General features: G+C 45.1%; 1 protein-coding gene and 1 pseudogene across 1 annotated transcript in view; both read left to right on the top strand.

Annotated features, from left to right (window-relative positions):
• LOC128412283 (zinc finger protein 91-like) overlaps window positions 1-15,424 on the top strand; it is a 30,642-nt gene extending 15,218 nt beyond the window's left edge. Inside the window, exons 4-5 of the mRNA XM_053385190.1 lie at window positions 9,875-10,866; window positions 15,225-15,424. Of these exons, the coding sequence (XP_053241165.1) occupies window positions 9,875-10,866; window positions 15,225-15,424 (1,192 nt within the window). The remainder of the gene's footprint in view (window positions 1-9,874; window positions 10,867-15,224) is intronic.
• LOC128412218 (zinc finger protein 883-like) overlaps window positions 1-25,356 on the top strand; it is a 53,485-nt pseudogene that overhangs the window by 18,411 nt on the left and 9,718 nt on the right.

Raw genomic sequence — 25,356 nt, 5'->3', positions numbered from 1 at the left:
AGGAAGGAAAGGTGGGAGAGAAAGGCCAGGGATAAAGAGAGGGATCCCAGCCCATAGTCTGGCTGCTGCACTGCGGACCAGTTTCCCAGTCGTCTCCAAGGGCAGCTCCACATGGAGGCCACTGCAGCAATCCCCTCGCACCCAGAGCATGGCATCCCAGGACCACATCCTCTCTGTCCCAAAGGGATTGTTGCTGGCAAAGAAGCCGGAAATGGGTGCTGCTACTCACTGAGCCTCCAGGGACCTTGGCATCAATGGCTGTGTGTGTGTTAAGCTATCTAACAAAATAATAATAATAATAAGTTACTGGCCTGAATTTCGAGGGAGATGTCTTTGGCCCAACTCACTTGGCCCTGAGGGGGTTGGTCAGATACATACCTGGCCCTCAGAGCAAATAAAAAGGGACATCACCCCAGGAGTCTGTCTGGAGAGCGGCAGAGAGTCCAAGTGCAAGAAAAGGAGACAGAAGCAGGGGAGTGGGGGGGGGAGCAACTCCTGAGGACCCCCACTACAAACGATTCTCTTGTCTGTTGGTTCTGACTTCATGCATTGACTGGAAGGCAGCAGAAACCAGGTTGATTAATCTCCCAGAAATCCTTTCAGTTGCCTCCACATTTTGCATTGCTAGAAGGCTAGAGACTTAGTTATTCTCCTCTTCCTCTTTCTTTTCAAAAAGATAGCTCATGGTCTAGGATACGGTGCAATCCTGCCCTGGTTCCAAGCAAGACTCATCCATGCTTCCTCAGGGAACCGTTTCCCCCTCGTCCTACAAATTCTGTAACAGAACAATGTATTTGCTTCGTAGGATTTCCTAGAGCTTTTCATTACGACAGACAGAACTTGTCAGAAGACCAAAGGGTTCCTTCCGATCTCTCAAAGGCTTCCTGAGAGCATAAATGGATCAACAAGATTCAGCTGGCCCTGAAGCAGGAAGAGGCCATGCCAGCCAAACTGGGAGCAGTGGGGGATTCTGGGAAAACCCAGTGCAGAAGATCCTGGGTGAGGAAGACACCCTCTGCTCAGAGGTGCAGAGCCAGCAGTTGAGGCAGTTCTGCTGCCAGGAGGCCAAAGGACCCCAAGAGGTTGGCAGCCGACTCTACCACTTTTGCCACCAGTAGCTGAAGCCAGAAAGGCACACGAAAGCTGAGATGCTGGACCTGGTGATCTTGGAGCAGTTCCTGGCTGTCCTTCCCCCGGAGATGGAGAGCTGGGTGAGGGAATGCGGAGAGGAGACCAGTTCCCAGGCGGTGGCCCTGGCCGAAGGTTTCCTCCTGAGTCAGGCAGAGGAGAGAAAGCAGGTGAGAGAGACTTTCCTCTGGATACTCCCAAGGGGCTCCAAGCAGGACAGAGAACATCCCATAATGGTCTGCTGATGGCCCATCCGTTTTCTGGGAAAGCATCTACGGAATGAGATCTCACACCCTTCAAGTCTTTGTCATTCTCTGTCTAATATTTCTCACCATTCTCTGTTTTGAATCCTTGTTTCTTTTTCAGGGACAGGATCTCTTTGCAGAAATGGACCTGGATTCCTGTGAGGCAGAGAGGCCTCCGTTGGTCACCAGAGAGAGGCCACTGGGTAAGGAGGAAGGTGGTTTTTCTCCGTTTGGTCTCATTCTGTTGGTTTTCCAAGTCATCTGAGGGTTCTTTTCATCTTGTTTTGCGGGGAGACAGTTGGGAACAATGGTCCAGAGGAGGGGAGATGTATTTCTGCACAACCAACATATGAAATTGGCACAAACGTCCAAATGCTCTCAGTAGGTAAGTCTTTCTCAACAGCCCATCTGCAGTTAGAGATGCCCTGTTTCACCTGTGAGAGAAGCCGGCACTCCTGGCATCCTGTTTACCTTTTATCTCTTGCAGGTGACAGAATGATGCCGGCAAGACCTCCTGATCCGTCTTTTCATGGGGGCAGAAGGGAAGCAGCGGCTGTGGAACCAGATCAGGTCAGGGGAAGGTGCCGTGTGGGGACAGAGGCTGAGGGATGGAGCAATGTCATGGACTGGTTGGGGACAGAGGAATGGTGGAAGGATACAGCTGGGGAACCAGGAAGGAAGATGGCTGAGATCCAAAGAAGTGGAGGTAGAAGAAGAATGGGTGGTCAGAGGGGGAAGAGGGGGAAGCCTGGGAAGAGGAGGTGTCAGAAGCTGAAGGGGTTAGAGGGCTTAGTGAGCTGGGAGACTCTGTGGCAGAATGCAGTGCAGAATCAGAGGCAGAAGAGGAAGGAGGCGAGTGGGAGAGGAAGGTTGGGAGGCAGAGGTGAGTCAGGATAAGGAAGATTGTCCCCCTCTCCTTTTGCCAGAAGCCACCCTCCCTGCTTGTCTCTCAGAGCCAGGAGACCCTGTGCATTGCAGGAATCTCTGCTAGATCATGCTAGAGACAGTTGGCCATTCATTTATTTTTTTTTGTCACCAATGGAAGCGAAAGCTCAGAAAAAGCTCAATATGGAGGCCAAATGGCCGAAATATTGGGAGATTTTGGAACAAGAAGGAGATAGATGGAAACTTCAGAGTTTTGAGAAGTTAAAAAATAAAGTGCGAGACTGGTTACATTACTTTCAGATAATGGAGGCGTTTAATTTGGACAAGAAAATTGGCTTCCAGGTAGAAAAATCAAAATTGGAAACAGAACTGTTAGAACCCAAAACTAAGATTATGTCAAAGATGTATAACTTGCTGTTGAAATGGAATACTCAGGATGAAACGGTGAAATCTGCTATGATTAAATGGGCACAAGATGTTGGACATAACATTATGTTTGCTGACTGGGAACAGTTGTGGACCACAGGTATGAAATTTATGGCACCCCAGTCAAGCTTGCAAAAATATATCACTTGCCCGATAATAAATGTTGGAAATGTAAAGAAAATGAAGGTACATTTTTTCACCTTTGGTGGACGTGCCCTAGGATTAAGGCTTTCTGGGAAAGGATTTATAATGAATTGAAAAGGGTATTTAAATATACCTTCCTGAAGAAACCAGAGGCCTTTCTCTTGGGCATGGTCGGCCAATTGGTGTCGAAAAAGGATAGAACTTTCTTTATGTATGCCACAACAGCAGCAAGAATACTCATCGCAAAGTATTGGAAGACGCAAGATCTACCCACTCTGGAAGAATGGCAAACGAAGTTGATTGACTTTATGGGATTGGCAGAAATGACTGGCAGAATCCGTGACCAGGGAGAAGAGTCGGCAGAAGAAGAATGGAAGAAATTCAAGGACTATCTACAAAAATATTGCAATATCAATGAATGTTGAATGATGCAGGATTGAAATTAATTGGTTTCTAGCTGTAATGGTAATAAGATTATGAAAAAATGGTTCCTTTTTTCTTGGTAAATAATCAAGAGCTTAAGATATAATATTATAAGAGGATGGTTAGAAAATAAGGGGTTTAATTGTAATGTTGGGAGATAAGGATTTGCTGGATAAACAATTCGAACTGGAATACAAGAAGGGGAGGTATGAGGAGGTCAGTGAAAGATGTTATTCAAAAATAAGTTTTGAACGTTATGTGTTTTTTATTATTTTTTATTTTTAACTTTTTCTTTTTATTGTTTGTAAAAAATGGAAAATCCTAATAAAATATCTTATAAAAAAAAGAGAGAGAGACAGTTGGCCATTCAAAATAGTCTTATTTTTTTTCTTGACTAGGGTTACCAGACGTCCCCTTTTCGCAGGGACTGTCCTCGGATTTGTGAATAATTCTGCGGACAAATACCATCCCTGGAATGCCCCCAGATTTCATCTAATGTCCCCGGGAAATGCAGCAGTGGCAGTCTCAGCAGCCCAGAGCTGCCTGAGAGATCCCTGCCTCCTCCTGCTTGCACGCAAGTAGCAGTTGGGATGGGGCTGCTCCGAAAGGCAGTGTAAAGCCTCGCTTCGCAGCTAAGGGATCTACGCTCCCTCCTGCTAGCATGCAAGTAGGAATGGAATTGGGGCTGCTCCGATGAGAAGGGAGGCATCGCGCTGCCCGAGCCTTGCCGCTGCTCTTGGCCTTCCTTCTTCGCCTTCCATGCCTGACCCACCGCGCAGCGCTTCCCCACCACCACCACCGAAGAACCAACAATTCAGGGGCTACCCAGGCTCATGGAGAAAGGAGATAGAAGCCTCGGAGGAAGGGGAACCGTGGCGGTTGAGGTCAAGGTGGTGGCCGCCCCTCTGCCACCTCCATCGCTGCAGCATCAACGTCCCACACATGTAGTTTTATTTATTTATTTATTTATTTATTTATTTATTTATTTATTTATTTATTTATACTTAATGTCCCCAGATTGATTGAAAAAAATCTGGTAACCTTATACAAGATTGAGCAGTGAATGCTAAAATTGGTTTCTAAGCGGTGGACAAATGTGAACAAATAGTGGCCTGGATTCACCTAACCAGCCCCATCCACTACAAAATGGGGCCTGCCCCCCATTGCTCCCCCCTCCATGCCCCCATGAACCCCTTGAATTTGGCTCTAGGGCATTGGGAGGGAACTCCCTAGAACAGCTCATGAGGAAAGGAGAAAGTGGATCCTTCCCTTGGGGAAACTGGAATGCTTGCGTAGGCAGAATGACTTGGAAAACACAAGGTGGAGTACCACCTATTTGCACAATGACGAACACCCATAATTAAAAAGCAGAATAAAATACCGTATTTTTCGCTCTATAGGAGACACCCGAGCATAGGACACACCTAGTTTTTAGAGGAGGAAAACAAGAAAAAAATATTCTGAATCAAACGTTGTATAAACTACTGTGTTTAATAAACAACCAGTATATCAGAATCATATTACAGCCATGTAAAGTGATCAGCAGTCAACAGTGGCATTAAGAACCACCACCACTGTCATTAACAAATGAAGAGAGACTTTAAGGTTTGAGTACTCTTCTAGTCTTCTGTGAACCCCAAGAACTCATCGCTGCTAGAGTCAGAATTTATGAAGCTCAGTTGCTCACAATCACTGACATCACTTTCTTCGCTATCTTCATGTAAAATACCATCTTCGTTTCCATCCAAAGCATTGCTAATGCCACATTTTTTGAATGACTGGACAACAATTTCCTCCTTCACCGAGTGCCATGATGTTTTCACCCATTCACAAACTTGAGTGATAGTGGGCCTCTTCATTTGTCCAGTGGGTGTTAGATCATGATTACCATTAGCCATCCATTTGTTCCACTCTTCTCGCATAAAGACCTTAAATGGCTTGTTGATGGAAACGTCGAGAGGTTGCAACTGGCTGGTAAGACCTCCAGGAATTACAGCTAGATGAGTCTTCACTTCTTTAAAGCACTTTTTTGTAGTTTCGCTAATATGTGCTCTAAACTGGTCAAGTACTAATAAGGCAGGTTTTTTCAAAAGCGTGGTCCAGGACGTTTGGACCACACTTTTTCAACCCATACTCTCATTCCATTTTCATCAATCCATTCTTTCTCATGAACATGTACAAATAATTCCTCGTGGAATCACTTCTTTTGGAAATGTTTTCCTTTTGAAAATTAACATGGGTGGCAATTTGGTGCCATCTGCACAGCAAGACAACACAACCGTGTAATGGGTTTTCTCATGTCCAGAGGTTTTCATGGCGATAGTTTGGGCACCTTTCAGATCAACAGTCCTATTAGATGGCACATCAAAGGTTAGCGGGACTTCATCCATATTCCCAATGTGGCCAATTTCAAATCCATTTCTCTTCCTAGCATCAATTACAAATTTATGAAAAGACAGAATCTTAGATTCATATTCTTCTGGCATTTTTTGTGCCATTCTAGTTTTGGTGCACATAGCAAGGCCACATCGCGTCATAAATCTGTAGCACCATGATGGTGAGCCAGTAAAATCATGAATGCCTTTCTCTAAAGCAATGCTTTTGGCTTCATTTATTATCATTTTTGTAGAGACTACAAATCCATTATTCCGGTGATTGGTGATCCATTCTTTCATGGCAATGTCCATCTGTGGCTACTTTGTAGCATTTCCACAAAAAGTGTGCTTACTTCTATCTGCTTTTTCAAGCTGATCCTCCTGTTTCCTCCACTGTCTTATCATTTTTTCAGTTGGAGGTGGTCCAAAATGTCTCTCTGCTGCTCTGTTTCCATGCTCCTTAGCGTATTTTACTACCTCTAGTTTAAAAGGAATCTTATATGCTAGTCTTTTCTGCTTTATCATCCTTATCAGAATGGGGGAGGTTTTCTGCAAGAAAATACAGTGATTAAGGAACTGTCAGTAATGTACAGTACAGTATCTCCAGTGTTTACCATTGAGCACTTAACTTACTCCCCCCAATATTTTATTCAAGTTGGAAGAGGGAGGGAGGGAGGGAGGGAAGGAAGGAAGGAAGGGAGGGAGAGGGAGAGGGAGAGGGAGAGGGAGAGCTCAACCTGTGGGTCCCCAGATGATGTTGGACTACAACTCCTATCATTCCTCAACTCCCATCTTCCCTGAGCTCTGGCCTTGCTACCTAGGGGTGATGGGAGTTGTAGTTCAACATCTGGGGACCCACAGGTTGAGAAAGGCTGAATTGTATGTGAGGTGGGGCTTAACTGCCCCCCTCTAATATTTTATTTAAGGTGGAAGAGGGAGGGAGGGAGAGAAGGAAGGAAGAGAGAGGATGTCTGTGAGGGCAGCTGCCTTGCCTCGTGGAACCAGAGCAAAAGGAGGAAATTCCGGGAATTACCGGCACAGTAAGCTGGGGGAGGGGCGGAAGGGGCTATCCCCATCCTTCCGGCTCATTGTAAAGCCAGCAGAGTAAGAGCTGCTTACACGTGTGCAAGCGGCTCTCCCTTTGCTTAAATTACAGTCAGCTGGGGGAGGGGCAGAAACAGCTGGCCTCGGGGCTGAAGGGGGAAGCCCGGGGTTTTCCCAGCCAGCCCCCAAGAGCGGCTCACGGGACAGTGGGCAAACTGCACGCAGCCTCTCCGCTGCGCCCTGAGCTTGGAGGGGCTGGAGGGGGAAGCCTCAGGACCACACATTCGCTCCATAGGACGCACAGACTTCTCCCCATAGTTTTTAAGGGGAGAAATGTGCACCCTATGGAGCGAAAAACACGGTAAGCATCCAGAATTAAAATGTGCACCAAAGCAATCCTATTGAAACAACACTACAATTAACGGGAAGGAAACAACAGAGCATTGTGGAGCAGATCATATTTCTGCTGTCTCAGAGGAGGACATTTCCCTTTTCTTTTAGGGTCCAGTGTGCTTTGAAGATGTCGTTGTTCGTTTCACGGAGGAGGAGTGGGCGTTGCTGGATCCTGAGCAGAGAGCTCTGCATAAGGACGTCATGGAGGAGAATCGTGGGATCGTGGCCTCTCTTGGTAAGGCTCCCTGTGGGATCGTCATATCAGCCTGGAACTTCAAAAAATACCTCTGTGTGACCAACCTTATCTATTTTCACAAAGCTCAACAGCGCCCCCTACAACACCTGGGAACCTAACACCCCTACAATAAAAAGTAAATTACAGTTTTTTCTTTGAACAATCTTTCTCAAATTATTCCTTTTTCTACCAGTTTTGGGCTGGTCTGAACTTCCCAAGCCCTCTTAAATGTCAGCTTCAGAATTGTTAGGAAAGATAAGTAGCTTCAGGTTTTCTGGTTTTGTTTTTGCTCCTGTCAGTCTTGGGTTGACCAAAGAGACAACTGACATTGGAGATGGAGGGGATGCCATGACTGGGCCAAACAAAATTCATCCCAGAGAAGACCTGGGCTTATTGAATTTAAGGTAGTAGTAGCAGTGATGATGATGATGATGATGATGATAGTAATAGTAATACAGTGGTACCTCGGTTTACAAACTTAACAACAACAACAGTAATAGTAATAACAAGAGTAATACAGTGGTACCTAGGGTAACAAACGTAATCTTTTCTGGAACAGGACTGTTCTTAAATCGAGGTACCACTGTGATAATAATACTAATTATTATTTCTATCCTGCCCATCTCTCTGGGTTGCCCCAGCCACTCTGAGCGGCTTCCAACGCGTATATAATCATGAAACATAAATAATAATAATCTGATCCCATAGAAAAAGAACATTAACTTTAAAATTAAAAACTTATACTAGTGGCCAAACTTGTGGAAATCTTTTGTGAAAAGTGTATTTCTGAGGTTTGATGTCTCATAACGCCACTTTTGTGTGGAGTAATACCATAAAATTATAGAGCAATGGAAAGACAATTTAATGAAGAATGTAATGCAATGACTTTGATGAAGGAGTATTTATTAGAACAGCAGTCATAAAGAAAAAATGTGAAACCTTTGGTAACCATTGGTAACCTTTAGCTTTCATTACGGCCTTACAACGCCTTTCCATGAAGTGAACCAAGTTTTTAGTTCTGCAGCTGTAAGAATGCCAAACCAAGACTGAATTATTGTCTCTGTTAATTGGGCTTTATTGCTGGGTTGCTTCTGACTAACAAGTTTCTTTAGTTGGCTCTATAGATTTCTGATTGGGTTCATGTTTGGGCTATTCCCAGGCCATTCCGGCAGTGAAATAAGATTATCTTGAAAGCACCTTTTGCACACAGCAGCAACATGACATGGAACTGAATCCTGTTGAAATAGAAAACAAATAAACAAACGAACAAATAAATAAATAAATATAAATAAGTAAATATTTATAAAAATATATATAAACGCTTCAATATTGGCAAAAAGATCAGCTGCGGAACGCTTCAGTTTGGGCTAAAGTATTTCATTCATGTATTTGGGGGCATTTACATTCCTATTAATGGTGCAAATTCTGCCCACAATTTTGCTGCCATACAACCCCAGATCATCACACTATCTGGGTGTTTCACGGTTGGTGTAATGCAAGTAGGATGTAAATCTTCTCTGATTCTTTTCCTTGCGTATTTCATGCCATCACCACCAAGCAAGGAGATTTGGGTCTCATCCCTCCAAATAACACTGTCCAGTTAACATGGGTTTAATCTTTCAACTTTGCTTGAGAGATAACAATGGCATTTTCCTTAGAATTCTGACATTTAGACCAGTCCTTGCACTCACCTTCACAGTACATTGTGCCATGTCATCTTGTATACACTCAGATGATTTTCTTCTGTCATGTAGGGACAGTCTCTCTATTCTTTGATCGTTATCTGCCTTTGTGCACCTTTTCCTGCCTTTACCAGTCTGATTTTATAGTGACTGAGTCTCCTTATACCTCTTCAAAAATATAGAAAGGCCATCTTTGGTTAAGTTTTTCCCAATCTTTCATCTAATTTCTTCATAACGGAAGCCTTGTTCAGTAAATACTACAATTTTACATCTCTTTCTGGGTGACCAGTCAACTTTTTGTGCCATTTCTATAATTTTATAATGTTTTACAACCTAAGCAAATTGTGCTTCCTTTTTCTGGTTACTTGGCTATAACATTTGATAGAATACGGATAATTAAATGAACTTTGTTGAATTGCATTCTTGATTAAATTATCTTCCCATTGATATATAATTTTATGATATTACTCCAAAAGAAGTGGTGTTGTGAGCCATCAAACCTCTGAAATACACTTTTTTCCAAAAAGCTTACATAATTTTGACCACTACTGTATATCAAACAAAGCAACATTCAGCAACACATCAGAATCTCATAATTAATATGTTGGTTAATGACAAACAACACAGGTAATGAACACACACCCAACTCCCTTCAGTTCTTCTCCATTTGTTCCTGAGGCTCTAACCCCTTTTTGTCTCCATTGCAGATTGTGATGAAACGGAAATCGAGAACAAAGGTGACCACGATAAAATCCCCAGAGAGGAGAAGCCACGTAAAAATTTAGAATGTGGAGAAAGCTGCAGTCAGAGCTCCCATTCCACTTCCCATCAACAAAATCTCATTGGAAAGAAACTCTATCACTGCATGGAATGTGAAAAAAGCTTCAGTCACAGCTCCTCTCTCACTTACCATCAAAGAATTCATACAGGGGAGAAACCCTATCAGTGTGTGGAATGTGGAAAGAGCTTCAGGAATAGCTCCGATCTCACTTCCCATCAGAGAACTCATACAGGGGAGAAACCCTATCAGTGCGTGGAATGTGGAAAGAGCTTCACTGATAGCTCCTCTCTCACTTCCCATCGAAGAATTCATACAGGAGAGAAACCATATCAGTGCTTTGAATGTGGAAAGCGCTTCAGGAATAGCTCCTCTCTCACTTCCCATCATAGAATTCATACAGGGGAGAAACCATATCAGTGTGTGGAATGTGGAAAGAGCTTCAGGAGGAGCTACAGTCTCACTTCACATCAAAGAATTCATACAGGGGAGAAACCCTATCAGTGTGTGGAATGTGGAAAGAACTTCACTGAGAGCTCCAATCTCACTTGCCATCAAAGAATTCATACAGGGGAGAAACCCTATCAGTGTGTGGAATGTGGAAAGAGCTTCAGGAAGAGCTCCTCTCTCACTTCCCATCGAAGAATTCATACAGGGGCGAAACCATATCAGTGTGTGGAATGTGGAAAAAGCTTCAGTCACAGCCACAGTCTTACTTCACATCAAAGAATTCATACAGGAGAGAAACCATATCAATGTGTGGAATGTGGAAAGAGCTTCAGTCAGAGCTCCGATCTCACTTGCCATCAAAGTATTCATACAGGCGAGAAACCCCATGAGTGTGTGGAATGTGGAAAGAGCTTCAGTCAGAGCTCCAGTCTCACTAAGCATCAGAGAATTCATACAGGGGAGAAACCCTATCAGTGTGTGGAATGTGGAAAGAGCTTCACTCATAGCTCCAATCTCACTTGCCATCAAAGAATTCATACAGGGGAGAAACCCTATCAGTGTGTGGAATGTGGAAAGAGCTTCAGGAAGAGCTCCTCTCTCACTTCCCATCGAAGAATTCATACAGGGGCGAAACCATATCAAAGAATTCAAAGCTGCAGTCAGAGCTCCCATTCTACTTCCTGTCAACAAAATCTTATTGGACATAAACTCTATCAGTGCATGGAATGTGGAAAGAGCTTCAGTCAGAGCTCCCATCTCACTTCCCATCGAAGAACTCATACCGGGGAGAAACCCTATCAGTGTGTCGAATGTGGGAAGAGCTTTAGTCACAGCAACAATCTCATTAACCATCAAAGAATCCATACAAAGGTTGGAAAAACCATTTTACAGATTTAGGAGCCAGGCAAATCTGCACTTTTTTAACCAGGCCTTTGACTGATTGACATTTAATGCCCTTTTAAAATGTGGTGTTTTGTGTTTTTATGTTGTAACCATCCTGAGACCCGTGAGTGTAGGAATAGGCGCCAATGCTTAAAGACCTAGGGGTCTCCCCCCCCATAAAACATTTAAGGAGGCCACCCCCCAGGGTTTTTTTTTGCTTTATTTCCAAACACAACCTTTTATCCTTCTCTTTAAAAATTAAAAAATAAACTCACAAAGGTCATGAGGAAAACAAAATACAATAAAATACAAACGTGGACAGGTCCCATCTTTGCAGGCAAAAAGGGAAAAGTAAAGCAGGCTTTCCCAAACTTGGGTCCCCAGCAACTCCCAGACTACAGTTCCCATCATCCCTCCCCATTGGTCCTGCTAGCTAGGGGTGATGGGAGTTGTAGTCCAAAAACAGCTGGAGACCCAAGTTTGCTTTAAAGGGAAAGTAGGCTGGCCCTGTGACACCCTCTGCTGGCCAAAAGCACTGCCCCAGAATCTGAACCACCCCCAGTACTGCTAATTGGAATTAATAGAGCGCAAAACAGAAGTTTGATCGGCACTTCAACCTCTAGGGAGCTTCTAGGTGCTTTCTGCGCCACCTAGAGTACCCACACATAGGAGAACAAATGAAAGACAAACACAAGGGGCAGAAAAAAACCTGGAAAGGGCCATACCAAATGGACATCCGGTGTGAAGAGGTCACTTTCCCCACTGCTGAACAATGCCACAGGTAGAGGAGATGGAATGCTGGAAGTTTCTCTGGGGCAAGGGGAGCTGCTGGGAAATTGAACTACAGGTTCAAAGTATTACCTTTTTTAAAAAAATTGCTTCCATTATAGGCATTGCCATTCAAATGACGTGCATGCATCATGTGATTGATTGTGCAAGGCGGGCCTTAACTGGCCCCCCACCAATATTTTATTCAATTCGGCACCACTGGGTCAGGTGGTTTCCAAATTAAATAAAGAGATAAATCTCCTTCCTTTGCACATGTTCCAGCTTGTCAATATCCTCATTTATTCTTTTGAAAATTTATTTGCCCTTCATCTGAAGATTTTACAATATAAACATAGAGGATAAAAGCACGGCTTTCTCAAAAACAAGACAAGCCAGAGAAATCTCTCCTTTTCTTTTCTTTTTTTGGATGGAGTTACAAACTTTGTTGATCAGGGAACTGCTTTGGAAGTAGTGCATCTCGATTTCAGTAAGGCTTTTGACAAAGTCCTCTGTGATATTTATGTGAGGAAGGTGGTAAAATGTGGGCTGAATGAGGTAACTGTTAGGTGGATTTGACTGACCAAACCCAAAGAGAACTCCTTCATGGGTCCTCCTCATCCTGGGGAAAAGTGACCAGAGGGGTGCTGCAGGGTCTTGATAAATGACATGGATGAAAGAACTGAGGGGATGCTCATCACATCTGCAGACGAGACCAAACGGATCATAAACAGTGGCCAGAATCTTGATTGCACTATATTGGAATAATTAGGTGAAATGTGCCTTGACCAAACTTTTATTACTGGCTTTTGGTGGGAAAGTTGAGTTGTTGGGTTGTCTGAATGTTGAAGTTCTGATCTATTTAAAGTTTCATATCTATAAGTCTGCTTCCTAAGCAAAAAGAAACAGGAAAACATACGTATCAGAAATGTCTTAGGACATCAAACTGGGAAAGTGGATTTTAAACTAACTGAAAAGGTTTTATGCCCTTGGGAATTTGGTCTCTTAAATCTTAAATTTACCCCTTCGCCTTCCTTGAGTCCCCGGTAAGACAAGCCAATCATGGCTTTATTCAAATGGTAATTAATCAGGTGATGCAACACTTCAAATGGTATAATAGATTGCTGAATCATGTACAGTGGCTACATTAGTTTAAAAAAGAAGAAAAGAAAAAGTAGGTTGAAAACAAGAGGTGACAAAGCTCTGCTCTGCTCATGAAACTTGATTCAAATTTCTTTTTGTAACATGAAAGATTAACATGAAAGATTCTTTCCACAGGTAAATTTCAGAGTTCTCCCACTCTGAATTGTATCTGAGTAGTGTTTTTTTTAATGGATTTTTATTGATTTTATCAGGTTTTGTTTCGTGTGTACATACCTATGCATTATAGCAGGGACATCCAACTTCCTTTAAAAAAAAAATATTTATTACTTTTAGACCTTACAAAAAAGAAAAAAGGGGGGGGGGAAAGAGAAAAGAAAAAAGAAAGAACAACAATACAATACAATATATAAACAATACACAACACAACATTAACACAATAATCTAAACAAAACAAAGCAAAAACAATTTAAAACACACATTATATCATTTCAATATCAATATCGTATCTTACATTCCTTGTTTCAACGACTTCCTCTCACCTCCCTTTTTGTATTCCACTTCTATTAAATGTTTCAGCAATTCCTTTCCATCTTCCTTTATTTTCTGTCATAATATTTGTCTTAACATATTTTAACCTTATTTTCCCTTTAATACTCCAATGATCTATCTGTACTTAATTCCTTCTAACATTTCTACTAAAGCCGTGTAACTTCATTCCAACATTTTTCTAACACTTATTACTTTTACAATATTTCTATAAATAGTCTTTAAACTTTTTCCAGTCTTCTTCCACCATCTCTTCTCCCTGGTCTCGGATTCTGCCAGTCGTTTCCGCCAATTCCATATAGTCCATCAACCTGGTAATCTTCTGTCCGAGGCTCTTAACTCTTTTCCAAGTCCCTTCTGCAAGTCTTCTTCATATTTATGCATGCACTTTACTTTGTCTTCTGTTGATCTTATTCTTATTTTCCTTCCTTTGATGCTGAAGAGTAGATCTCGGGGAAACTCCCACCTAGTGATGTTTTTATTCCTTCTCGACAGGGCAACCAAATCTCCATAGTTAAAACTAAGATCCAAAAGATATTTCAGGACATGTTTCAGGATTCCTCCAAATCTGAAGGCCCCCACGACTCCAATCTCCTCCTGACCCAAGTCCAGGTCCCAAAAATCAGCAAATCCCTGCATGGGGGGATCTATCAAACTTTCCTTCTCCATTCCAAGCAGGGCTCCAATCCTCAAAACCTGACTTTCACTAAATTCAATCATGGAAGGCATCAACTTATTGTCATCAAATTGCATCTGTAAGGCCGGGGCTCTCTCCCTCTCCACTTGTGTTACTTTAGGTTCAACGGCAACGACTTTCTCCCTAGCATTCTCCACAATTTGCCATGTCAAAGTAGATTCCTGTATCAATTCCTGAATAGTTTCTGTATTGATGTTCACTTTTTGTTCCAAATTGTTCACTCTTTGTCCCAAATTATCAATTTTGGTAGTTGTCACGTCCATCTTCTTGTGGAGCTGTTCCAGTGAGTCATTTATCTTACATAATGCAGCCACTAAGGCTTCTTCTGTCGACATTCTTAACCGATTCAAGGTCAGTCCCAGATTCTCAGAGCTTTTTATCTTGCAGCTGGAAATTCCCCCAGCTCAATTCTTGTAACAGTTTCAAAGGCTTCCTCTAGAGGGAAACAGTTTCTATTTGTATCGATCCTTTTAAACAATTTTCTTTTTGTAAAATTGGGAGCCATTGAGGGAACGGCAGTGAGAAGGACCCCTTTTGTGTGTTTGTGTAAAATGGTTGGTTGCCCCAAATCTTTGCCCCAGGGGGTCCCAAAGGGGAAATAAGGGTGAAGTACTGAACCATCAACAATGGAAGAAAGGTTGCCAAGGTCCAAAAATAACATGAAAGATTCTTTCCACAGGTAAATTTCAGAGTTCTCCCACTCTGAATTGTATCTGAGTAGTTGTTTTTTTTAATGGATTTTTATTGATTTTATCAGGTTTTGTTTCGTGTGTATATACCTCTGCATTACAGCAGGGACATCCAACTTCCAAGATGCTGAGATCTACTCCCAGTAATAAAAACCTGCCAGTGATCTACCCATTGTCTTTGCCCAGACTTGTTGAGCTTTTCTCAGGGAGCAGTGACCAGAGTTGTGGATCGACCAGTAGATCACGATTGACCTGTTGCAGATGCCTCCATTCTAGGAACAGCATCCCTGACACAGAATTTCACAGAAAGTCTTATGATGATTCCCCTTTCAGACAGGATACCTGAACGTAAGCCAGTAGGGTCCTCCTCTCTGGCAGACGGACAACCCCTTCTCCAAAGCCCCTCCCACCCCCACCTCCGCATGGTGGTCCCTCCTCAGAACAGCCTCTGCTGTCTGGTGCTTGGACACCTGAAGGGCGTGGAGGCTTCTCAGGGCAGCTGCCTGGCAGCTCTGCATCACCTGGAGCAATAGATCTTGTTCTGGCTCCAGCAAAAGTCATGCTGTCAGTTCCTCACAACTGAGAGTCCTGGCAGCGGGGAGCAGGTCTTTGGGATCCTCTCCCTCATTCATAGCTGTCAACTTTTCCCTTTTCATGCGAGGAATCCTGTTCGGAATAAGGGAATTTCCCTTCAAAAAAGGGAAACGTTGACAGCTATCCTCTCCCTACTCGTTTCCTCAAATACTCACCATTGCTGGATGACGAAAGCCTGTGGCACATCTTCAAGAAGAGAAAAACAAGTAATAAATGAAATAAGAAGCGAAATAAGAAGCTGAGACAATAAGAATCCACTGATTGCCTCGCCTTGTCCTCCATCAACTGCCACCAACTGCTCTCTCCTCCACTCGCCTCACTGCTAACCCAAAATGGCCGCCTGCAAGTCTATGGCTTTTACCGGTCCTTGTCACCATGGCAACCCCCCTCCCCCTGGACCTGGGCCCACCTGGCTCCACCTATTGGGAGATGATCTATAATGAAATGAAAAAAAAGTTTTAAGATAACCTTTGTTAAAAGATCAGAAGCGTTTTTATTAGGTATTTTAGGGCAGGATTTACCAAAAGATAAGGAAAATCTCTTCATGTAAGTGACAACAGCGGCCGGAATTTTACTAGCTCAAAGATGGAAAGGCGATGAAAAACCAGCGAAAGAACACTGGCCAGAAAAGTTGATGGAATACGCTGAAATGGCGAAGCTAACTGAGAGACTTAAAGATCAGGACAATAATGACGTTTAAAAAGATTGCAAACCTTTCAAGATGTATATACAGAAACAATGGATAGAAATGAACTCACTGGCAGGATTTGAGTGATACACTTACAGTGGACAAATACAAACAGAAAATACAATTATGAGGTAAAAATGAGAAGAAGAGTTATAATGAAATGTTATAACCTTCATTTTAATATATAAGGAATACAAAATTATAAGCAAAAGAAACAGAGGTGTTATAAACCAGGAAGGGAAGTTGGGGGAAGTCGCAGGGGGGTGTTAATTGAAATTGTAAAATGTAATTTGAATGTTTGATTCTGTTAAAATTTCTTTAATTAAGTTATATTTTTAAAGAAAGAAAAGCAATGGCTCCTCTTACTTAGGGGCCCCACAGACCTCATGGGACACCAGAGCAGATTCCCTTGTTGCTTTTTTGAGTTGACCAGCAATGGGGGTTGCATTTCCTTATTTCCAGGAGGGCTGTTGCTGAAGCACATGACATGCTCTTCACACTTAGTTATCTATTAGGAACACAGGCACAAATTATTGTGTGTGTGTTTGTATTTGCAAACTACCCCAGTCTGAGCGGTGAGATTCCAGGGGTCCCAGGGGCTTCCCCATCTTCAGTTTCCTTGGAACGAAAAACAGCGGATACTGGGGCATCTTTATGATATAGATTTATTTACTCACATACACAACCGGAGTGTAGGACGGAGGGGCTCACAGCATCAACACCCGAACAGATCTTGCTTCTCTATTAGTGGCAGCTTTGGCTCCAGCACAGAGCAAGCTGGTTTCGGGGTTTCCCACAACTCTCTCTGGGTCTTGCTTTCCTGCCTAGCAGCCAGGTGAGATGGGAGAGGGGAGGACAACCCCCCCCATTAGCTGCAGCTCTTGCAACCCAGCACCTTCGTTGGGGATGCTGAGGAGGACACACTATGGCCAGCAAAGGCCCTTGTCTTGCCAAGAAACTTGTCTGTGGGAATCGTGCATCCATAATGCTATGGAAAGGGTGAATGTCTTCTAGACTTCTCTGGTGTCACCAGAAGAGGAAGCCGTTCTTTTCAGTTAGGTCTGTTCTCAACTGCAGAGGATGAGTAGCCTTGGGAGCCTCTTGGGGAGATGGAAGTATTTCGAAAGGAGAACACTCACCTGATCAATTTTAATAATAATAATAATAATAATAATAATAATAATAATAATAATATTTATACCCCGCCCATCTGGCTGGCTTCCCCAGCCACTCTGGGCGGCTTGCAACAAAATATTAAAATACAGTAGTACATCAAATATTAAAAGCTTCCTCACAGGGACTGACTGAGCTGACGGCGACATGCTTTCAGCCTCGGACACTTGGCAGGTTCTGAAATGGCCGTGCAGGCCAGATTCACGACCCTGGGGGGCTGGATTCAGCCCGTGGGACATAGTTTGAGGACCCCTGGTCTACACTGACTGGCAGCAGCTCCCCAGAATTTCAGGCAGGGATTTCATCCAGCCCTTGAAGGAGGTGTCAGGGGTTGACCCTGGGACATTCTGCATCCCCGTATTTCCCTAGCCTTTCAATGTTATGCTATAGCAACCCTGGAGATTCCACCTGCCTCTTTCGAAAGGAGAACACTCTCCTGATCAAATAATAATAATAATAATAATAATAATAATAATAATAATAATATATTTATACCCTGCCCACCTGGCTGGGTTCCCAAGCCACTCTGGGCGGCTTCCAACAAAATATTAAAATGCAATAGTCCATCAAATATTAAAAGCTTCCCTAGACATAAAAATAACAACAATCCATTTTCAGTCCATTGAATTAGCAATTAATCATTTCTGGAAAGGGAAATGGCATACTTTTTTATTAGCCTAAAAAGCATGCATGAGAAAGTATTACTCATTTATGATGAGAATAGGATTAATTTATTTTGAAATTTGCTTGGTTCCTCCTTGGTAGCCAGTGCGATTGTTTCAGCAGGGCTAGAACTCAGGACCCGCTGCCTTGAGGGACATCTAAGAGCAGTTGGGCAGGGGAAAGGTCTCCCTTGGGAGGTGGTGGACTCTCCTTCCGTGGAGGTTTCTAAGCAGAGATCGGAGGGCCATCTGCCATGGATGCTTTAGCTGAGATTCCTGCATTGCTGGGGGTTGGACTAGATGACCCTGGGATCCCCTCCTATCTCTCCACTCCTGAATTCTAGGAGGAGCTTCCTTGCCTCCTGCAAAGCCCTTTTCCCTGCAAGCTCTTCCTCTGGTTTCTGGCCAAGGGAGGGAGATGCTCAGAGTCCAGCCAAGAGCCTCACCCCCAAAGGATATCTGGGCATGGGCGTAGCCAGGGGGGCAGCTGCCCCCTAAATCCATAAAAAATAATAAGAATCTGAGGTTCCGCCAAGCGAGAGAGGGCTGAGCCGGAGGGACTCGGCTTGGCAAGGGTTAAAGGGAAGTGAGCTGCCTTCCTAGAGAGGCCAGGAAGCAAGAGGGGGCCAGGTCCTCCAGAGCCAAGGCCCCTCCCTCCCCAGTCCTTTCCTTGCTTTGGGGTCTCTCCTGCAAGGGCTGCCTCGCTGTCCCCTCCTGGGATCTGGTGAGTCTCCTCTCTCTCCCCCCAGAGGGTGCAGTGGGGAGACGGGGGGGGGGGTCCCAGGGCTGCAGCAGGGGAGGATGCCTGGGGGGCCTGATCAGGGAGGGGCCAGGTCTGCCACGCTCTCCTTCCTGGAGATCAGAGGATCCCAAACTCATTTGGCCCTCCGCCCCCCCCCTTTCTGAAAAAATATCCCTTCTTTAAACAAAGGAGTCCCTGGGACTTTAACTCTGTGTGACATTGCTCAGCCTCATTGCACAACAAAGGGAACATGTGCAAATGGTTTTCCAAAGCTGGAGGAGGAGATGGACTAGCCCCCCCCCCAAGAACAATGGGGAGGAAGGAAGGAAAGGTGGGAGAGGAAGGCAAGGAACAAAGAGAGGGAACCCAGCCCATAGTCTGGCTGCTGCATTGCGGACCTGTTTCCCAGTCGTCTCCCAGGGCAGCTCCACATGGAGGCCACTGCAGCAATCCCCTCGCACCCAGAGCATGGCATCCCAGGACCACATCCTCTCTGTCCCAAAGGGATTGTTGCTGGCAAAGCAGCCGGAAATGGGCGCTGCTACTCACCGAGCCTCCAGGGACCTTGGCATCATTGGCTGTGTGTGTGTTAAGCTATCTAGCAGAATAATAATAATAATAGTAACAATAATAATAAATTACCCAGCTAAATATCAAGGTAGATGTCTTTGGCCTGCTCACTTGGCCCTCAGGGGGTTGCTCAGATACATACCTGGCCCTCAGAGCAAATAAAAAGGGACATCACCCCAGGAGTCTGTCTGGAGAGCGGCAGAGAGTCCAAGTGCAAGAAAAGGAGACAGAAGCAGGGGAGTGGGGTTGGGGGTGGGGAGCAACTCCTGAGGACCCCCAGGTGAGAACCCCCACTAGAGCCAAGCATCCGTTTTTCACAAGATACAAACGATTTGCTTGTCAGTCGGTTCTGACTTCATGCATTGACTGGAAGGCAGCAGAAACCAGGTTGATTAATCTCCCAGAAATCCCTTCAGTTGCCTCCACATTTTGCATTGCTAGAAGGCGAGAGTTATTTCTTCTCCTCTTCCTCCTCTTTCTTTTCAAAAAGATAGCTCACGTTCTGGGATGCGGTGCAGTCCAGCCCTGGTTCCCAGCAAGACTCATCCATGCTTGCTCAGGGAAATATTTCTTTTCCTGTCCCAAAAAATTTGTAACAGAACAATGTATTTGCTTTGTAAGATTTGCTACAGCTTCTCATTTAGAAGGGCAGAACTTGGCAGAAGACCAAAGGGTTCCTTCCGATCTCTCAGAGGCTTCCTGAGAGCACAGATGGATGAGCAAGATTCAGCTGGCCCCGAAGCAGGAAGAGGCCATGCCAGCCAAACTGGGAGCAGTGGGGGATTCTGGGAAAACCCAGTGCAGAAGATCCTGGGTGAGGAGGATACCCTCCGTTTAGAGGTGCAGAGCCAGCAGTTGAGGCAGTTCTGCTGCCAGGAGGCCAAAGGACCCCGAGAGGTTGGCAGCCAACTCTACCACTTTTGCCACCAGTGGCTGAAGCCAGAAAGGCACACGAAAGCTGAGATGCTGGACCTGGTGATCTTGGAGCAGTTCCTGGCTGTCCTTCCTCTGGAGATGGAGAGCTGGGTGAGGGAATGCGGAGCGGAGACCAGTTCCCAGGCGGTGGCCCTGGCCGAAGGTTTCCTCCTGAGTCAGGCAGAGGAGAGAAAGCAGGTGAGAGAGACTTTCCTCTGGATACTCCCAAGGGGCTCCAAACAGGACAGAGAATATCCCATAATGGTCTGCTAATGGCCCATTCGTTTTCTGGGAAAGCATCTATGGAATTACATCTCACACCCTTCAAGTCTTTGTCATTCTCTTTCTAATATTTCTCACCATTCTCTGTTTTGAATTCTTGTTTATTTTCAGGGAAAGGATCTCTTTGCAGAAATGGACTTGGATTCCTGTGAGGCAGAGAGGCCTCCGTTGGACACCAGAGAGAGGCCACTGGGTAGGGAGGAAGATGGTTTTTCTCTGTCTGGTCTCATTCTGTTGGTTTTCCAACTCATCTGTGAGTTGTGGAGATAACAGTTGGGAACAAGGGTCCAGAGGAGGGGAGATTTATTTCTGCACCACAAACATATGAAATGGGCACAAACGTCCAAATGCTCTCAGCAGGTAAGGCTTTCTCAAAGGCCCTTCTGTAGTTAGAGATCCCCTGTTTCACCTGTGAGAGAAGCCGGCACTCCTGGCGTCCTGTTTACCTTTTATCTCTTGCAGGTGACAGAGTGATCCCAGGAAGACTTCCTGATCCATCTTTTCATGGGGGCAGAAGGGAAGCAGCGGCTGTGGAACCAGATAAGGTCAGGGGAAGTCAAAGGAAGTCAAAGTCAAAGGGGAAAGAGAGATAAGCCTGGGAAGAGGAGGTGTCAGAAGCTAAAGGGGTTACAGGGCTTAGTGAGCTGGGAGACACTGTGGCAGAATGCAGTGCAGAATAACAGGCAGAAGAGGAAGGAGGCGAGTGCGAGAGGAAGGTCGAGAGGCAGAGGTGAGTCAGGAGAAGGAGGAGCCACAGGTGGCTCCCTCTCCTTTTGCCAGAAGCCACCCTCCCTGCTTGTCTCTCAGAGCCAGGAGACCCCCTGCAATGCAGAAATCTCTGCTAGATCATCCAAGACAGATGGCCATCCAACAGAGGCTTATTTTCTTTCTAGATTGATCACTGAATGCTCAGATTGGTTTCTAAGCAGTGGTCAAATGAGAACAAATAGTGGCCTGGATTCACCTAACCAGCCCCATTGGCTGCAAAATGGGACTTGCCCCCCATTCCTCCCGCTCTATGCCCCCATGAACGCCTAGAATTTGGCTCTAGGGCATTGGGAGGGAACTCCCCAGAACAGCTCAGGAGGAGAGGAGAAAGTGGACCCTTCCATCGGGCAAACTGGAATGCTTGCGTAGGCAGAATGACCTGGAAAACACAAGGTGGAGTACCACCTATTTGCACAAAGACGAATTCCCATAATTAAAACTTAGAATAAAATAAGCATCCATAAATAAAATGTGCAGCAAAGCAATCCTATTGAAACAACTCCCCTGCGTGAGTGCCTGAGGGCCCTGCTCCTGCCACTCACCACCTGGCCAAGGGCGGGGCCTGAAGCCTCATAAGGACGGTTGCTCCTGCTGCTGCTGCTCCTGCTGGCCAGGAGGACTCGGAGTGGCGCAATGTTCTTTTAAAAATGTTTTTTAAAATTTTCTTTTTTCCTTTTTGATTACTTTTTTTTGTGGGTGGGGTGGGGTGGATGTTAAGACCAGAGCATGTCATTACAGAGGAGGCAGGTTTAGTCGTTGTTTGAGGACTATCCCTGCCTCTGGGTCTGGTCCTGACTGGACGGATACTAGAATCAGCAAGGGATACCCACATGACCTGAAGGTGCTGCTGTGCAATGCCAGGTCAATGATTCATAAAACCACTGCCATCCATGACTTGATCATGGATGGAGGACTTGACCTGGCATGTGTAACAGAGACTTGGTTGGATGAAGCACATGGGCCTGTCCTTGCTGCTGCTTGTCCACCAGGTTTCACTTACACACAGCAACCCAGGCCTTGTGGGCGGGGAGGGGGGGTTGCCGTGCCATGGTCAGATCACTTCCTGGTGCAACTGGACTTCTCCGCTACCCTTCCCCTCTGCAGGGAGGTGGGACCAATTCAGATGGTCCCCCCCCCGCTACTTAATGGATCCAAATGGTTTCCAGAGAGTGGTAGGGGATGCTTTATCCCATGTTGATGGCCTTTCAGCTGATTCCCTGGTGGCCCGCTGGAATGCAGAGTTAACCAGGGGTATTGACTGTTTGGCTCCGAAGCGCCCTCTCCGAATGCATGGAACCCAGACAGCCCCGTGGTTTTCCACGGATCTGAGGGAACAATCGCTGAGACGGCTAGTGCGCTGGTGGCAGATAACTCATTCTGAAGCTGACCAGACACGGGTTAGAGCTGAATGTTGAGCCTACCAAGTGGCGGTAGCGACGGCAAAGAAGACTTTCTTCGTCGCCTCTATTGCATCTGCAGAAAACAGCAGCAGGAGACTTTTTCAGGTGGTTTGCAATTTAGCGGAACCACCTGCTACATCGGGTCCCAGTATGGGCCACATGATCTCCTGCAATGATTTTGCAAAGTTTTTTGCAGATAAAGTCGCTCAGATTCAGGAAGAGGTAGACTCCACCGTGGAGCAGGGCCGGGGCGGGAGAGTGCTAGTGTCCTGTCTAGTTAAGTTGCGTGGGATCAATTCCAATCTGTTACCTCCGAGGATGTGGACAGGCTGCTTGGACGAGTGAAACCAACCACCTGTCTCCTTGATCCTTGCCCATCCTGGCTTATAAAAGCTAGCCGGGAAGGGCTGGGCGATGGGCTTTGAGGGGTCGTGAATGCTTCTCTCTGTGAGGGAGCCTTCCCAGACCCGCTGAAAGAGGCGGTCATTAAACCGCTTCTTAAAAACCCATCTTTAGATGCTGCCAATATGGCTAACTATCGCCCAGTCTCAAATCTTCCATTCTTGGTCAAGGTGATTGAGCGAGTGGTTGCTGAACAACTCCAGGCACGCCTGGAAGAAGCGGACCATTTGGATCCCTTCCAGTCGGGATTCAGGCCTCATCATGGGGCTGATACCCCCATGGTCGCACTGGTCGATGATCTCCGGCAGGCTAGGGACAAAGGTGAGAGCTGTTTCTTAGTTCTGCTGGATCTCTCAGCGGCGTTTGATACCATCGACCATAACATCCTTCTGGATCGTCTTGAGGGGCTGGGAGCTGGGGGCACTGTCATACAGTGGTTCCGCTCCTTCCTCCTGGGCCGTGTTCAGAAAGTGGTGGTGGGGATGAGTGTTCAGACCCCTGGGCTCTCACTTGTGGGGTCCCTCAGGGTTCTGTCTTCTCCCCCATGCTTTTCAACATCTACATGCAGCCGCTTGGAGAGATCATCAGGGGGTTTGGGCTGGGTGTTCATCAGTATGTGGATGACACCCAACTCTACCTCTCTTTCAAATTGGAACCAGTGAAGGCAGTGAAGGTCCTCTGTGAGTTTCTGGAGGCAGTTGGAGGATGCATGGCGGCTAACAGATTGAGGTTGAATCCTGACAAGACAGAAGTACTGTTTTGGGGGGACAAGAGGCGGGCAGGTGTGGGGGACTCCCTGGTCCTGAATGGGGTAACTGTGCCCCTGAAGGACCAGGTGCGCAGCCTGGGAGTCATTCTGGACTCGCAGCTGTTCATGGAGGCACAGGTCAATTGTGTGTCCAGGGCAGCTGTTTATTAGCTCCATCTGTTACGCAGGCTGAGACCCTACCTGCCAGCAGACTGTCTCACCAGAGTGGTGCATGCTCTGGTTATCTCTCGCTTGGAGTACTGCAATGCGCTCTATGTGGGCCTATCTTTGTTTTTTGTTTTTTTAAATGTTATTTATTATAAGGTAAAAAATTGCAGAAAAAAGCAGAAAGGAAAACCACAAAAAATTACAATACATAAAAAAAAGAAAAAAGTAAAACATAAAAACCAATAAAACAATACAGCAAAAAAGAACAATAACATTAAAACACGCATCCAATATTCCATATCTTTATCTTTCATTTGCTTGTTTCATCGACCTCCTCACACCTCCCTTTCTGTATTCTAGTTTAATTAATTGTTTCAGCAAATTCTTTCCATCTTTCTCAATTTTGTTGAATAATTTATCTTAACGGTCTAAACCTATTAATTAACTCAGCAAATACTTTCCATCTTTCACTATATTCTGTCATTCAGTTTACCTTAATTTATTTTAACCTTATCTTACCATAAAATACCTTAAAACCTAAAACTTAATACTTATTTATACATAACTCCTTATACGATTTCTACTAAAGCCAAATAGTTTCATTCCAACATTTTTCCTAACACTTATTAATTTTACACTAATTCTCAAAATAAATTTTTAAGAACTTTCTTCCAATCTTCATCCAGCATCTCTTCTTCCTGGTCTCGGGTTATGTCAGTCCTTACTGTCCGTTCCATCTAGTCCATCAACCTGGTGATCTTATGTCCGAGGCTCTTAAGTCTTATCCATGTCCCTTCTGCAGATCTTCTTCTTGTTTATACCTGCACTTTACCTTGTCTTTTGTTGATCTTTTTCTTAATTTCTTTCCTTTCTCATTGAGGAGTAGGTCTCGGGGAGACTCCAACCCAAGAATATCTCCGTCTCCCCTCCACAGATCAGCCCATTCTTCACAGTCAACACTGTAGTCCAGAAAGTATTTAAAAGCATGTTTCAAAATCCCTCCAAAGTTAGGAGCCCCCACAACTCCAGACCCCCCCCTGGCCCTATGTGGGCCTATCTTTGAAGGTGACCCGGAAACTACAACTAATCCAAAATGTGGCAGCTAGACTGATGACTGGGAGTGGCCGAGACCACATAACACTGGTCCTGAAAGACCTGCATTGGCTCCCAGTATGTTTCCGAGCACAATTCAAAGTGTTGGTGCTGACCTTTAGAGCCCTAAATGGCCTTGGTCCAGTATACCTGAAGGAGCGTCTCCACCTCCATCGTTCTGCCCAGACACTGAGGTCCAGCGCCAAGGGCCTTCTGGCGGTTCCCTCGCTGCAAGAAGCCAAGTTACAGGGAACCAGGCAG

This window comes from Podarcis raffonei, chromosome 4 (assembly GCF_027172205.1).
Source record: "Podarcis raffonei isolate rPodRaf1 chromosome 4, rPodRaf1.pri, whole genome shotgun sequence".
NCBI lineage: Eukaryota > Metazoa > Chordata > Lepidosauria > Squamata > Lacertidae > Podarcis > Podarcis raffonei.
Note: the sequence above shows the minus strand (reverse complement) of the source record. Positions and strands in the feature narration are given on the sequence as shown.